The following is a 16,641-nucleotide window of genomic DNA, read 5'->3' as shown; positions in this document are numbered from 1 at the left end:
GATGATCAATGTACTTAGCCAAATACAATGTTAGATTTGAAAGATGCTCTTACAACATGCCTTAGTATTTTCCAGACAGTCATATGTTATTGGGTAACATTAACAGGTGGGAAAAGGCCATCTTCTTGATGGGTATAATAATTGCCACAACTTCCTTCAAAAGAAGAAAAGCCTTTACTAAGTACTCTTGAAAATCCTGTAAGTATTTATCTTTGGGTATCAATGCGACCTTTGAAACTCTAGTCTATAATGTGTCAGAGAAACAGCATGATTTGTCCTCTTCCAGTCTGACCTCACCTCTTCGTTGAACAGTTTTCATGCCCTGCAAAACAACACTTCTCTCACTGGCATGGATCTGCGTTTATGCAAGCAGACTCTGCTTTTACTAAATCTTCTCCCTGTTGTACATACTAGGACACACTCCTCCTTGTCTGTGTCCTTGAATACAAAATCTATTGCACAAGAATAGATGAACAATAGAAATTGAACAATGCGCCTACCATAAACTTATTTAGAAAGGAAAAAAGTTTCAAAAGGCAAACAAATAATGCAGCTATATGTCCTGCAGAGGCATCCCTATCCAAATAATTACTTTGGCTTGGAAACTCTAAATAAAATGCCAATCAAGAAAACAATGCAAGAATATTGGAAAGAATTGTGCTCCTCTCTATCACTGAGTAGAGGACAGATGTACAAATACAGCAGAGTGAATCAAAACCAGTGTGGTAAAGGACTACTGCAAACTCAAGTAAACATAATTCCTCTCCTCTAGCTTCTAGAGTACTTGCAAGACTTGAATAAAATATTAAAATAAAGATTCAAAATGTCAATAGGCACAGCTGCTACTGCTACATACCTGGTACAGTCATGTCCATTCACAATGCTTTTCCTCCATCAAAAGCTGCACAAACTATTACACCTAGCAGAAGTTATCCACTTGTAGACGTTGAGCTACAAAAACTGCCTTCAATGAGACCACAACGGTTCCTTTTTGTTTGTTTGCTATCACTAACCAAATTTCGTAAATGAACTACTAATGATAACTACTGCAATAGGAAGGAACATGTACTTTAACTTTGTATCAATTGTATTTTAACTTTTAGGATATTTTAATTCAAGGTGAAGCTAACATTGCCCCATACTCTATGTTTACAGTATAATTACCATGTTAAATCTGCTTCAGGATATTTGCTGTAACAACTTGATATTGACATTGTAGTAGCAGTGGTGACACTGCAGTGTTTGTACTAAGAGCTGATAACTTCCTCAGCATTTCACCCATTCTTGTGGTTTGCCCAATGCAACACTTGCACACACTGATGTGCACTTGCTGCAGCCAGTTCAGGTGTAATATGATGATGACTGTGACTCCTATTAAGCACTCACCATGAATTGTATTTTCTAGAAACGGTTGGAAATATTTATATAAGAGTGTACTGGCACTAATTGTCAGAGAGGTTGTGTCAGTACAATCCTAACCTTCTCCCTTGGCTTCATCCCAGCAACTCCTCTTGGAAATTGTGTGTGCAGATCCTGTTATTACCCAGGATGTCACCATGGTCCTAACATTGACATGAATGAACCTTACACTGACGTGAATTTCAGAGAAAACCTGTTTAATCAACCTGATAGCCTTCTATGAGAGCAAAGCCAGCTGTCTAGATGAGAGGAGAGCAGTGGATGGCATCTACCTTGACTTCAGCAAGGCTTTTGACACTGTCTCCCATAACATCCTCATCAGAAAGCTCAAGCAGTGTGGCTTGGATGAGTGGATAGTGAGGTGGATGGAGAGCTGGCTGAATGACAGAGCCCAGAGGGTGGTGATCAATGGCACAGAATCGAGTTGGAGGCCTGTGGCCAGTGGAGTTCCACAGGGATTGGTTCTGGGGTCAGTCTTGTTCAACATCTTCATCAACCACCTGGATGAGAGGACAGAGTGTACCCTCAGCAAGTTCAGTGATGTCACCAAACTGGGAGGACTGGCTGATTCCCCAGAGGCTGTGCTGCCATTCAGTGGGATCTCGACTGGCTTGAGAGTTGGGCAGAGAGGAACCTCATGAGGTTCAACAAGGACAAGTGCAGAGTCCTGCATCTGGGGAGGAACAACCCCATGCACCAGGACAGACTGGGGATTGAACTGCTGAAGAGCAGCTCTGCAGAGAGAGATCTGGGAGCCCTGATTGATAATAAGCTAAATATGAGCCAGCAATGTGCCCTCGTGGCCAAGAAGGCCAATGGCAGCCTGGGATGCATCAAGAAGAGTGTGGCCAGCAGGTCAAGGGAGGTTCTGCTCCCCCTCTACTCTGCCCTGGTGAGGCCTGATCTGGAGTACTGTGTCCAGTTCGGGGCTCCTCAGCTCAAGAGAGACAGGAAAGTGCTGGAGAGAGTCCAGCACAGGGCCATCAAGATGATCAGGGGACTGGAACATCTTTCATACGAGAAAAGGCTGCGGGAACTGGGGCTGTTCAGCCTGGAGGAGACTGAGGGGAGATCTTATTTACATTTACAAATATCTAAAGGGTGAGTATCTAGAAGTTGGGACATCCCTTTTTTCTATAGTGTCTAGCAACAGGACAAGGGGTAATGGGATGAAGCTGGAACACAAAAAGTTCCACTTAAACCTAAGAAAAAACTATTTCACTGTTGAGGTGAGGGAGCCCTGGCACAGGCTGCCCAGAGGGGTTGTGGAGTCTCCTTCTTTGGAGGTCTTCAAGACCCACCTGGACATGATCCTATGCGACTTGATCTAGGTGAACCTACTTCTGAAGGGGGGGTTGGACTAGATGATCTCTAAAGGTCCCTTCCAACCCTACCATTCTATGATTCTATGAATGGGACACAGAGAAGGACAGTGGCCACTGAGGTTTGATAGAAACTCCCTGTGTGCTTTCAGGATTGCTAGCACGAACCCAGAAAACCTCACATTGAAATGGTATTCTGCTGTTTTGGTTGTTAACTGTATCAGCTGTTACCACTGACATACAAGTAATTCAAATATAAGCTTCACCAAATATTTGCATAATTTTTATAACCAGATGTCTAACAGATAAGTGTATCTATTCTGACATTTTTAACTGCTATTCCATTATTTAGTAGGTTTCCATCAAGCACTATTTACAGCTGATAAAATGACATCTAGAACCTCATTGCTTCCAAAAGTCATCTTAAAAGATTCCTCTAAAAACTCAAAGCCACTGATTCTACCTTCTAATCCAAAATTTCCCAGAGTTTTATTTGAAAGACTAAACTGATTGCAAATTTCTTCAACTGAGAAGTATCGTGCAACTCTGTGCTTCTGCTTGCCTTCGCAATCCATAAACCATGATTTGTTATTTCCAGTGCTATTATCTAAACAAGAGGTATCTCATTCCAGTAGAAAAGCATTTGCTTCAATTTCAAACCAGAAAAAAAATGCTTCATGAGGTTTTGGATGTTAGTAAAAGGCAAATCAGGAGTCATCCAAACTAAATATTTTGAGTTGAGCATAGAAGCATCAGTTAATAAGGCCGTAGCTATTAGCACTGCAGTTGTGCAATTGGAACACACATGTTTTCAGAAAAGCTTCTAAAATAAATTTTAAAAACAGTCAGCAATTAGGAGCTGAAAGCCTTACATTTGCAATTCCTTTTTGTTAAAAATTTTCATGAATTGTATTTTTCCTTTTAAAAGTATATGCAAAAATGTCTAAAGCTGAATGAAAGTAAAAATAATTATCTAAATGCAAATAATAATCACTTTAATTCAGTTGCTTCAGGCAGTAGATACACTCCTTTATCACTAATGTCTTTGGGACAATAATGTATTTTTACTCTTAGTTTATACAAAACCTGTTGCAACCCAGACTAATTTATCTTCATTTTTGAAAGGAAAGACATTTGGTTCCAATTGATCAAAGTGACATTGAAAGAGCTTATCACATATTAATAGTATAAATTAAGAGTATTATTACATTGTAGTGCATTCTAATATTTCCAGTTCAAAACTTACTATTGATAATACAAAATGGAAAACAAAGTAGAAGAGAAGGTGATATTTTATCTTTTTCCCCAGATTTTACTGGAATACTGTGACTTGGGGAGGCACAACTGATAATTTTAAAATATCATTTCCCCTACTATGTTCGGCTTAAGATGCTCAACCACTTGTTCCCTTGTTTGTCCTTAAATTAGTTTTTCTGATGTTTTCTTAATGTTACATTAACGTAGCAAGTTTAATGTGGGGTTTGATCATGTTTGAACTCAATTTAATGGCAACAGAACTGAAAAGGGCAAGAGTAGAGCCTTATTTAGACAAAAATAATTTTCAGGGAGATGAATAATTCTGATAGAGTTCACATTCAGTGTGCTTTGGCTAAAAAGTCCTGTCTTCATTAAGACACCTTTGCTTAAATAGTTATATTTACATTTGAAAACATAAGCCAGTCTTATTACTTAATATTGTAAATATTGTAATAGTGTAAATTGTATATAGAGGCAGTCAGTATATTAGTTCTCTAGTAGTGTAGGATTTTTTGAAATAAACTATTTCTATGGGATAGCACCTCACTCATCCCCTAGCTATGATTACCAAATATTTTGCCAATAAATTTCAGGAAATGGTGTTTAGAGAAAATCAAATCTATCTGGGAACATACCGGTTTCATTGGAACTTTAAGAAAAACGAAGAATATAAATATCTTGGTCAGCAAGTCTTACAGCTTTTGGTTACTCATTCTCCCTATGAGTATTTATAGGATCACTAACTCATCAGTACACTGTCTATTGAACACAGGAGCCTCACCAGGGCTACAATCCAAGTTCATAAAATTGTTGCCTACATGGTAAATATTACACTGACATCTTCTCATCTTCAGTTTGGAAGACCCAAATTAATATTGAGGCAGAGTTTGATCACTGTCATACTCCTGTCTTTTAAATCAAGTCAGCAGAAATGGAAGACAACTCATTGAACAAACCTTAATTTCCAAATGTTTTCCACTCTGAAAGTTTAGAATAAGAAGACTCAAGTGCCACACCTTCTTCTCAATTACTGTGTTAAAAATTGATATCTTGCTTGCTTGAGTAGCACAAAGTATGTGTCTTATGTAAACTACCAGAACTTTCCATCAGGTGTCAGACCTCAGTGCTCTCATCTGTTACATTTTTTTTCTCTGACTGGCCAGTAAATCCAGTGTCAAGTTTCTCAGTGTTACAGTAGAAGTGAGGAGACTTGAAGTATCTGTAATTGCTAGAGCAGTTCCTGTCCTCACAAAGAGGCTTCCTCACAGCTATCAGTGAGGGAACATCCAGCCACAGATGTTGCAAATCAGCCTGACCACATTGCTTGACCTGACCTTGTTCTGGATCTGGTTGGTATAGAGCTTACTCTCCTCACAGCAGCCTGAACAGTGCTTGTATCAGGGCTTTGTGCAGGCTGGGCTCAAGTCACTAGACCTGCTAATTTTTCCCATTTTCTCACTATTCATTCTGACTTCTTTTCTGCTCACAGTAAAACTTAATTCCAAACACCACTCTTTACAGTCTCCTTATCAGTAGTACTTGAGCATCCAAAAGTTTACTCTGAATTAAGGGTAGATATATATACACACACACGTATATTTCAAAGGATCATTTTTTTTCAGACTCACTATTAAATGTGTATATAAACTGTGCCCAAATCACTGTGATAAAACATCTCTATCTGTGTGATGGGAAGACATGAGCTTGATTTTTACCATGAGAGTTACCGTTAGACACTAGAGAAAAAAAATACAGTCTTTATGGAAATTATATTCAAGTGCTGGAACCGGCTCTCTGGGGAGGCTGTGGAATATCCAGCATTGCAGATTTTTAAGGACAGATTAAACAAATACCTGTCAAACACAGTTTAGCTGTCATTGTTCCCACTGTACAGTAAGGAAAAAAACTTTTCAGGCTCTTTTCTGTCTTTTTCACACCTACTCTGCACACAGGTAGATTTTCAAATGGCCAAGGCACTAGAAATCCTGGCAAGTGAGGGTCTGTCCACCAACATCACCATTGGCCTCATCTTCTGGAGACATTCCTGCTGTATTCTGAAGCTCTTTGTCTCACATTTTTTCACCTCCACTTCTCCAACTCAGCAGAGAGAGGAAAAAAACCTCTAAAAGCAAGCTCTGTGCACATTACTGTAATAGCACCATTTGAAGCCACTATCTCACCCTTTTCGGAATTAACTTCCTGTGATCATACAGCAGACTGTACAGCAGCAGAGAGAACGGTAGGGGTTTTTTTTCATCAAATGTTTACCAGCATTTTCAGATTTTTCACAGAAAATTCTGCCCATTTAATAAAAAATGAAATGCTCTTTGAGATAGCACATCCAAAGAAAGGCTTCTGATTAAGTTAATAAAAACAATTGCCCAGGGCAGGCAAAATTACTTGACAACTGTAAAAAACATACAAGCTGTGGAGTTCCAGTAAAAAAAAAAAAGACATGAAGGCTCTCTCCCATACCTCTTTCCAGTTATAATCAAGGGAAAGTTTTTTATTTTGGCTGGAAAATACATTTATTAGCACTGAATTACAATTGCAGCTTCATTGACCTCAAGTTTTGCTTTTTACTTTAAACACAATTTCACATTAAAAAGTGCTAAAGGCAGAAAGATTTTATCTTTTAAAAATGTTGGAAGTAAAGGCATGGAAAAAGTAATGCAATTTCACAATTAGAGGCTAAAAGAAGAATAAGGAAGTAGCTAATTAAAGAGAACATAATTTTTAGATGAGAAAAAGTAGTACATTCGAGTAGTTTTTTTTCTCTTATCACCTTGAGGCTTAATAATGGTAAAGAATATTTTTTTTAGTCTTTTTTAAACTAGTATTTTGGACAGCATTGCTCTGAACACTAAAATATGACAAAGAGAGTAATGCATGCATTTTTAACTCAATTTTATGCTGCCAACATTTTAATAGGCTTCCTTCACACACTCTTTCCTCAGCTATTGATTAAGCCTTTGTGTTGTGGACAATTAGTAAATAAGAAGTCAGAATTGATTTTCACTTGTTCTCTTAACCAGAGGAAAAGGGAGAAAACAATTCCTACCAATTAGTCTACACTGGCTGTTTTATTTCTCATCACATGGACAGCTTTCACCTCAAGGATTCTGTAATGGAAATCACCTCAGCAATTAGCACTATTCATCTCACTGTCAGAGGTGGTGCTGATTATTAGTAATAAATTACCTGTCTGGCATGCTTGAACTGTTCTGAGCTCCTTTCATACCTATACTGCAACAACTCTTTTACCCAATTAGATACTGTACCCAGACAGTTTAGCAAGGTAGAAGGCTGAAGGTCTGTTTCCTGCCACCCAAAGCCTTTCCTGAGCCATCAGGAAAGTCGACATCTTCAGTACAGGAACTAATACACAAAGGAAAATCCCAAGGAAAAACTGCTCTGGATGTGGAGAACCACAGAAGCAGAACAGATCTGATCCATACACAAGAAGGAAAGCCATTTTGCACAGGTCAAAGTTTTTTCAGCAGTTTTTCAAAAAGAAAAATGAAGCAAAAAAAAAAAAAAAAAATCTCTTTTTGGTTTAAACAAATGACTGACTATTCAGATCACACAAGCACTGTCTTTTTCTTGTAGCGCTTGTATGCTGACCCACTGAGCATCTAACAAACTGAAGAACCATTTAGACCACATCTAAACCACAGAAATGAGGCATGAGCGCATTGAGATTATGGAGCAAACACCTGGATCATTAAAAAAAATGCAAGACATATTGAACAATCCAACTTTCCCTCAATTGTAACGGATCCTAGTACAGAGGTAGTGGTACAGATGGCGCTGCTTCCTCTTCCAGAACATGCAGCAAACAGCCCACTCTGAAGTCGTAATTACTGGCTACCAGTTTCCTTCAATGTGACATCAAGCTTGTGGTGGATGAAATAAAACAATTAATTTGAAAACAAGTGCAAACTGAAACTTCCCAGTAGATTCTTTTTTTTTTTTTTTCTTAATAAACACTTTTTTTTTTAAATAGCCCACCAGGAGATTTCTGTCTTGAAAGACAGGAATTTCAAGTTTCCACAAAGCAAGGACCAAAATGCCCAAACTGCAAAACTGTTTCAATTTATTTTTTGCTAGATTCAGTGAAAGATGAGTGTTCCCTCTGACCTAGACAGTGTGGCAACAGATCTAGCTCACATGGACTCTGGTGAAGAACTCTGGTACAAAGCAAACATGACAGGGAAAAGTAACATAACAAAACCCAACAGCAATAGAAGCAAAAAGCTAACAACAAATCAAAAGTGATGTTGCACTTTTGCAAGATCTCTAACAAATGTTCACAACTTGAGTGTGTTTGAAAGCACTGGTTTACACACAAAATAGGTGGCACACAGAGATGCATTGACCTGGCTATTTCATGAAGCCTTAAACTCATCTTTAGGGTGCATAGATGACAAAAACGAAACTGAGATGGTGTGTTGGTCCTGCAACACAGAAGCTACAGTGTGAAAAATCTATCCATAACCCAACAATCATGAACCCTGATCTTTATTTTTTTTAAGGCTAAAAACATTATGCAAATATTTGTCAGTGTTTAGTAATAACCTCCTATGTAAACTTGTGCACGAAAATGTGAGGAAAGTAAATGACTTTAGAAAATAAGGGAACTCATCTCACATAGCTATTATATTTCTCTTATTTTTATACCCTTACACAGTAACATCCCTGAAACTCACAGATCTACCGTATCAGCTCAAGGCTTTGAGAAATTTTAATTCTATCTTTAATTATGCAAATAAGAAGGCTTAAAGCAGCATGAAAAATGAAAGCAGCATGGCAACACTAAGTAAGGGAGGTCAGAAAACTACTGAGAAACTACATACACTTTCTTTACCTTTTTGGAGACAAAACCAGGAAAAAAGTAATGGCTTGCATTCCACTATAGTCAAACTCCCATCCTTTTCCTCATGGAAAAGAGTATATATTGCTCTTTTTCTTTTTTTTTTTCTTTATTGCTTATAGGACTCTAAGAGGAGAAAAGCCAGGTACTAAATTTGCATGAAGACGCACCTAAAGATCTGTATAAATCGGAGACCAAGATCGACTCTTTAAGCACACTGCTCTTGGAAAGCCTGGCTATGACCAGAGATCAGGATAATCTGTCTTTGAAAAACAACACTCTGAAAACCTTTGAAAACTCTCAAAACTCTAATGAGTAAGAGGAGTACGAAATAGAAAAATGAAATTTACCCTTTGGCACCAATTCTTAGTTAACACTAACAAGCTTTAAGGAGATCATTCAAATATGAGAAACGAAAAAGTATCAGGACATGTTTGCCATTTATATGAAGTTTTAGATGACTTCACGATAGGCTAAAATGCTGTAAGAAAGTTGAGAAGTTTAATGATTTTATTAAAAGCTCAACTATTTAATGATTTTGACTTGATGAAACACAAAACAATGTCATTAAAACACAATTGGAGGGAGAATAAATCCTAAATTCCGAGTTTCCAGTCCTAGATGGCATGTTTGGTAAATCATAGTTCTTCTAAAAAAAAAATTAAAAAGCCAGAAGACCACATGCTAAAAGTTACCTTACTTGATCTTTTCCAACTCTTCCTCATTAGCATTGTCTGAAAATAAAATAGAGCATTTTAATTACCTTTTCTCTGCAATACAAAAAAGGAGGCCAACTGTCTCCAATGGGACAATCCACACTTCACCACCACTACAACTGAAGCAGCAACACGTACACTCCAGCAACAACTACACAAGACTGAAATAAATCCAGACAGCTAGCAGCACTGTTCACACCCAGGCATACTTCTTTGGGTGCTTACAGAAGTTTCATTTCTGGAGACAATGCATTATGTAAAATCATTTTGGAAAAAAAACCAAAGAAATAAAGAAAGAATTAGATAAACAAATGAAAAATTGAATGTGCCATTACTGATATTTACTTCAATTTTGACTGAGACTTGAATGATTTCTTTTTAATATTAACACACTCCAGTTTTTTCGAACACTACTGCTTAGCTCACAGGTATAGCCATAGAAGAGAAATCCTTCTTAAAGCAGATATTTATTGCAAGATTTTTAAGGTCACCATTGCTAATTAGTTTTCAAAGCAGCAAAAAAAACCTCTTTGGTTTGATAATTATACACATAGGATGGAAAAAACCCCCCACACCTTGACTCTAAAAAGCCAAAATGCAGCAGCTCCATGTTGCTACCTAAATAATCTGTAAAACATTGGTACTGCTAGAGACAATGCTCTGACATCCCAGCAGGCAAAGTGTCCACAGACATAGACTCTTCACCTTTACATAAAAGAGACACAGTGGTCAAGATGGATGTGGACAACTTGTCTGTGAACACAACTGTTGCTTAGAGCAGTTATGTGGAAACATCGAAAAATTAATTTCTACAATATAGTAACATTTAGCAGCTTGTTGTTGACACTGAGCAAGAATAAATTAATTTCTACTGAAACTGTCATGAAAAATAATTCTTTTTTTTTAATTAACCACTGCAAAGCCACTTTCTTTTTCAAATATTGGAAATAATTTTTGAAATGTGAACATTTCCTTGTGAAATAAAAGCATCACATGGGGAAAAACGAGAACAAGAGAAAATATCTGTGGTTTTTGCTTTTGAAATATCCAGAAATTCTTCAAATAGACACAGTTTTCTGAGGCAGGAAAGACAATTGGTTGCTGAGGAAAATATTTAAATTGCTATGGACAGTTAAAGCCTGAAAGCTCTGCCTTAAGTTAATAATAAATGCAGTGCTGCAGCTTTTGATAATATACATAGATACTGAATGTTTCATAAAGCTGAATAAATTCATTTAATTCATTTTTACAGAGGAGGCACATAAGAAGCTAGAGGAACACAGCAGGCTTTGGAGAAAACCTCTGAGCTCCTAGGTCCTGTCCAAAATAGCACAGCTCCTCCCTTTGTCACTGTTGCTGAATCCTGTACTGCTACATGTCAGAGCACAGGCTCAGCTTCCTTGGGCATGGTGCTAGGCTCTGAGCAAGGAGGAGAATAGAGTCCAATAGCTGAATTAACTGTGTATCTAACATTATTTCAGCTCTGTAGAGTTCAGTTCAAGCAGTAGTTACAGAAACATATTATAATACTTGTTGAGTGTCAGCATCATCACCAGCTGCAGCAGGATAAGCTGAAGCCATTATAATCATCCTTAGAAGTCAATAAAACAAATATATAGCATAGAGCAGATGAGGATGGGTGATCTACATGGAATTTTTTCATCTGAAAATATTCCATGTACAGAGTCCATCTCTGACATTCCTTTTTTCAATTATGTTGTTATCCCTCTGGTAAGCAAAACAAAACATATTGCATTTTAAAATTTAAGAGAGTAACCATACTGACAGTATATTAATGTTGTTAATATTTTCATAGGAAACAAAGAAATATTAAGCATCATTTGAGATAAATTATTGAAAGAAAAAACAATGTCATGAATGTTATTCTCATTAAACAACATCCAAGTAGTGCTCATATGCTTCCTTTTTTCCATTTTCTATGCTACTCAAGCTGTTGGCAGTGGTGAAACAGTAGTCCCCAATCTGTGACAGCCCCAAGGCAACACTTTTCATCAAGCTACCAACTTTTTCATTTCCTGTAGCCAAGAGTTTCCTCTAAGACCAAGACTGGAAACAACTATGGTAGAGGAGACATGGGAGACCTGCAGCTCTGATGAACTCATAGTCACTCTGCAAGTTCTCCAGGGACAAAAAATATGCACTGAGCTCAGCTGGAGAGAGTCAGAAAAAGTCTCATGCATTGCAGCACTCATGATTACAACATCAAAGATAGAAGGCAACACGTACACATTTTTAATTGTCATGCATGCAACTACACACAGCACGCAGGCATGCACAGCCCTACACATATCCAAAAGGAAATATTAATAGAATACTGTTGGAATCAAAGAAACAAGACAAGCTTCACTGGAGCAGGTCCAAGAAAAAAAACAAATCATTGCTAGTTCTGACTTTTGAACTACTCACAAACAGGAGAAATTCGTTAAAACCTCAGAAAGTACATCATAAACAGTTTTTTTAAAAGAAGAGTTCAAAATAATACTTTTTTAGAGATCACAGGTTTCCACATTTTTATATACACATAGTTTCTCCTACGTGCTTATTTAATATCTTCTTAGTTTACATTATTTATTTAAGCTATCTGTTCTCTCAAAGCAAAATAATTAAAACTTTTGCATTAATGTAAAGGACTACTACTGTTAACAGCAGAGATGTAATGCAAATGTAAATGAATTATGAGAACTAGTGCTTGTTAGACTTAATTGTATTAGGCTGGAAAGAGATTATAGTTTTCAGGACCACAAACAACATTCGTATTTTTTATGGTTTTCTAATAATAATTAATTCCTCAATTTTGATTCACAATTTATGATTGTTCAAGGATCAGAAAAAATTAGATTGCCTTCATTTCTAAGACTCAAAAGAACAGGGCTTGTATTCACGTACAACCAGTAGGTCACAAAAGGCAAAGATAAAAGATGTGCTAGAAGTTTTGATTTGTTCACCTGCCCCTGATCTTATATTAATATTCAGTTATAACTGCAGGCTATTTCTGCATTTTCCTCTTATAAAATTTACCACAAAAATAAAATAGTGTGTTCTTATTTATGAAACTAGTATACTGAACCTCCTTTAACTGAATATTCTTCTACTGGAAAAACACAAACCATAAACTACATAACGACTCTTTTTACAATCCAGTAGGACTTAAAGATAAATACTCCTCTCTCCCAGTTGTTAATACAATTTTACATACATTTGTGTGAACACAGGCATATGCTAATATTCTTAATTGATATCTGAATCCATAGATACAATCTGGTTTTGATCCTTCCAGCTATAAATTCAAAAGAACGGCTTCACCAGTCAGCACACAGAAAATCTGCATTTCATCAGAATTTCTTTCAAAAGATAAGGCACAGAGTGCTCCTGAGTGTAACAAATCTCTCTCTAATCTCTTTGCACACCTCAAGGCTTCATCAAAGAAAGTTCCTTACAAAGCAAAACAAACTATTGCCCTGTCAAACCAACTGCTTACTTTTCAAATCATTTGTATTAATTCCTTTCTCACAGACAGCTGGCAACATACAAGGTCCCAAATTTGGACCACTTAACTTCAAACTTCCAATTGGAGTACCTTATCCCTCAGCCAAGTCAATATTTCTTATGCTATGTGACATGCATCTGCCTGTAAGACGCACAGCTGCTTATTTGGATGAGCCAATAAAATGCTTTGGTGCAACACCTGTCCTACGGCTACACAAACCATAGTGAAAAACCTTCCCTTTATCTGCAGATAAATACATGGCCTTGAAAACACTCTCAGTCACTCCACTTCAAGCAGTGAAGGGATCTTCTTGGAAAGTCCGATCTGTGTCAAAAGTTAGCCAACAATCCATCATGAAAAGAAAGCCTTGCTCAACAGGGCTGGATTTGGATTATGGTTACTGAGCTGCCCAAAGTGCAGGATGACATGTAGTGTTATTTCAGTGACTATATGTGAAAGCCAATACTTTTTTTCTTAAAGATATTACTTTTTTTTTTTTTAAATTTCCACAATGGTGTTAATAAACTCTCATTTTAGATATATCACAGAATCACAAAATCATAGAATGGTAGGGATTGGAAGGGACCTTTAGAGATTAATATATGAAATTAAAGTACACACAATTTAAATACTAGTAGTTAATTTCTGAATTCTTCGGATTTATGATTTTTCACCATTTACCTGTGTAAGCAATGTAGAGTTATCACCTGAAGACATTACAATTTATTCAGAAGAAGATACATTTTTAATGTGGGCTACATAGGAATATCAAACCAAGAGGTTTTAAGAAAATTTTAAATCATTTAGGAAAAAAAATACACATGATGTATATCAACAGTTTTTCTGTGTCTACTGTGCAGCAGTCATTAAAGCACATTTAAGAGTGCTCACAGGGTTATATCTATATATTTCAACTGCACTAATTGAATTATTACATAAAGATACCCAAGTAGAAAGGAAGCAACAATCACTCAAACAGCACGCTACACAGACTGGAAATGCAGAAGCTGATTACTTTATACGGTGCACATTCACAAGAGTGCACAAGAATTAGCCTTGATCCTACAACATTATATTTGAAAATTTATTGATCTTAACCATATTAAATACAATACAAATTATCCTCATTATTACAAAACCTTTTAAAAATAACCAAAGATGACAGTTTAATTGGAGTGACATATTTTATAATATATCTACTCCTTAGAAAGTAAACATAATCTAATAAATAAATAAATAAATGCACATGGGAACAAATTAAAAGACAATTGCACCTTGAATTATTAACCCCCCAACACATTAATACATAGCAATTCAATACTAATTTTGTAGATCATCTTCCCTGCATTGTGACACAAATTCTCTGATAATACTGAAACTTCGTCAGAACGTCTCTGGGATCTATATCCTAGGAAGACTTTTTCCTAATAATAAATACAAACCTTCAGATTAAGAATCTTAATTTGAATTTTAGTCATTTTCAGAATGAAGTCCTGTCTATAACAGTTTGGATGCGAAGAAACATGGATCACTTGAGCTAAACTAAAAGGATTAGTTTAATAAATAGAAAGCTAATAATAAATAGAAAGCTAATAATGAAATAATAAGAAGTAAAGCTTATTAAATATAATATTTATACATAGAATGTTTATAAATAAATAAATAGAACTTAGTAAATAGAAAGCTGGTAACGAGTTCATTCACATACTGAATTCTTCCTCCTATTGCAGCTAGTCAGTTGGATATGAAAACACTATCCAGCAAGTGTATGGTGCTCCCACTACTTTGCAAGCTCAGTTGCTAATTCACTGAGTAAATACATATTAGACTGTCATATCTTAGTTTCACTGTCTCATCCATCATGTGCTTGAGCACTTCATATAACAGCTAGTAATGCTGAGCAGCACTGTAGCTATTCTCTCTGCATAATGAAAAATAAACTAACATGCTTCTACTGTCCACCTAATGGTTCCTCACATGAAAGCATAGTATTTCTGTGCTGCATGACTTAGGATTACAGCAGGATAATGTCAAAGTCACATGGGAAAACAGGTCTACAACTCAATGACTCAGAAATGCTAGTCTTACACAAATATACACACACAAACACACAAAAAAAGACTTAAATGCATTTTTCAATTTAAGTGGTAAATCTTTTCTTCGTAAGATGTTATTCTTAATTGTCTAGACAATGTATTGCTAAAGAAAGAAAAATACACTGCTTAAATAACCTTCCTGCATGGTATTACTTCCATTTTCCAATATTTTTGTTAAGTTCTAACAGAACACCACGAAGAAAATCAACAAATGAGAAATCTATTTTTTAAATCTATTTTCAAAACTCTACATCTCTTCCATACGAAACACCAATAACTGATTTACTAGGCTATTTAATAATAGCTGGGAGAAAAACAAAAAAACCCAATATTGCAGCCCACTGATACTCCTCAGATAGGGAACAGGACGATGTTGCAGCATACAGAAAATGTCATCAGAATAATATCTTCTTCTTGGCCTTTCTGAAGTCAAAAGAATTCACACTATTTCATAACCCCTAAGTAATATGTCATCTCTTGTGCGTCTGATATAGTTGTGTTTCTACTGCTCAAGTCAAAAGCCAACTGAAAAAAAGCTAGTAAAATACATCCAACAGGAGACAGAATTTGTTACAAGATCTATAAACTTGAATGTTTTCATTTACAACTAAGCAGCTCAGAATCCTAAGACTGATGAAGGAACTATAATAAACCTGGAAAACTAAATAATTTTGTGGTTTATGTTTAGCAATTAAATTTAAAAATATCAAATATTACTTCATCACTAGATGCCAAAAAGCAGAAATTTTACCCTTCTTCAAGTTTCTTTACTTTCAACGTGGAATAGGGTTCAAGTGTTCCTACTTAGAGGTGGCAGTACCAGGTCCAAAATTCTTCACTAGTGGTTTGCTGATCCTTCTCCGTATTAATCATCACCACATATCTGCAACTGACTTTACAACTAATGAACACTTATGTTCCATCTGGATCCCTCTGTACTGTCTCTGGGAGGATCCTATTCACATGAAGTATGCTGTACTACACCAGAAACACTGTTGAACACTCTTTTAAGAACTGGGAAAATCAAATTAAACTCAGAATAAATGGTTAATTCTTGTGCTTTATGTCATGCAACCAGGGAACAATTCTAAGAGCTATGTCACACATAAAAATACTTAAAATTACCGCTTCTCGTTGTTCTTCTCTAGGAGCCAACAGAACTGACAATAATATACTTCCCAAATCATGGTCAGGGTAATGAGGATCTTTCAGACTCAAAGTGACATGTGTTGACCTAGGAGACAAAAATATATGCATTTACTTTGAATATATGCATTTATTTTTCTCAGATAATGAAACTTCTGATTCACGAGAATTAAAGGCATCTGCATTTATATGAAACTACTTGAAAATCATGTAACAAATTTACCCTATTTCCAGTTTTAAATATTTCAGTCTTAACACTCCTAAATAAATATTAAATACGAAATTTCCCCTGGAAAGAAGGAGG

General features: G+C 36.2%; 1 protein-coding gene across 1 annotated transcript in view; it reads right to left on the bottom strand.

The window, feature by feature from the left end:
- The window catches only part of MCTP1 (multiple C2 and transmembrane domain containing 1), a 285,266-nt gene that overhangs the window by 137,577 nt on the left and 131,048 nt on the right, over positions 1-16,641 (bottom strand). The window contains exons 5-6 of the mRNA XM_062017784.1: positions 16,317-16,425; positions 9,570-9,605 (exon numbers count right to left, since the gene is read on the bottom strand). Of these exons, the coding sequence (XP_061873768.1) occupies positions 9,570-9,605; positions 16,317-16,425 (145 nt within the window). The remainder of the gene's footprint in view (positions 1-9,569; positions 9,606-16,316; positions 16,426-16,641) is intronic.

Source organism: Colius striatus, chromosome Z, assembly GCF_028858725.1.
Source record: "Colius striatus isolate bColStr4 chromosome Z, bColStr4.1.hap1, whole genome shotgun sequence".
NCBI classification, from domain to species: domain Eukaryota; kingdom Metazoa; phylum Chordata; class Aves; order Coliiformes; family Coliidae; genus Colius; species Colius striatus.
This window is presented reverse-complemented; position numbering and strand designations above follow the sequence as displayed.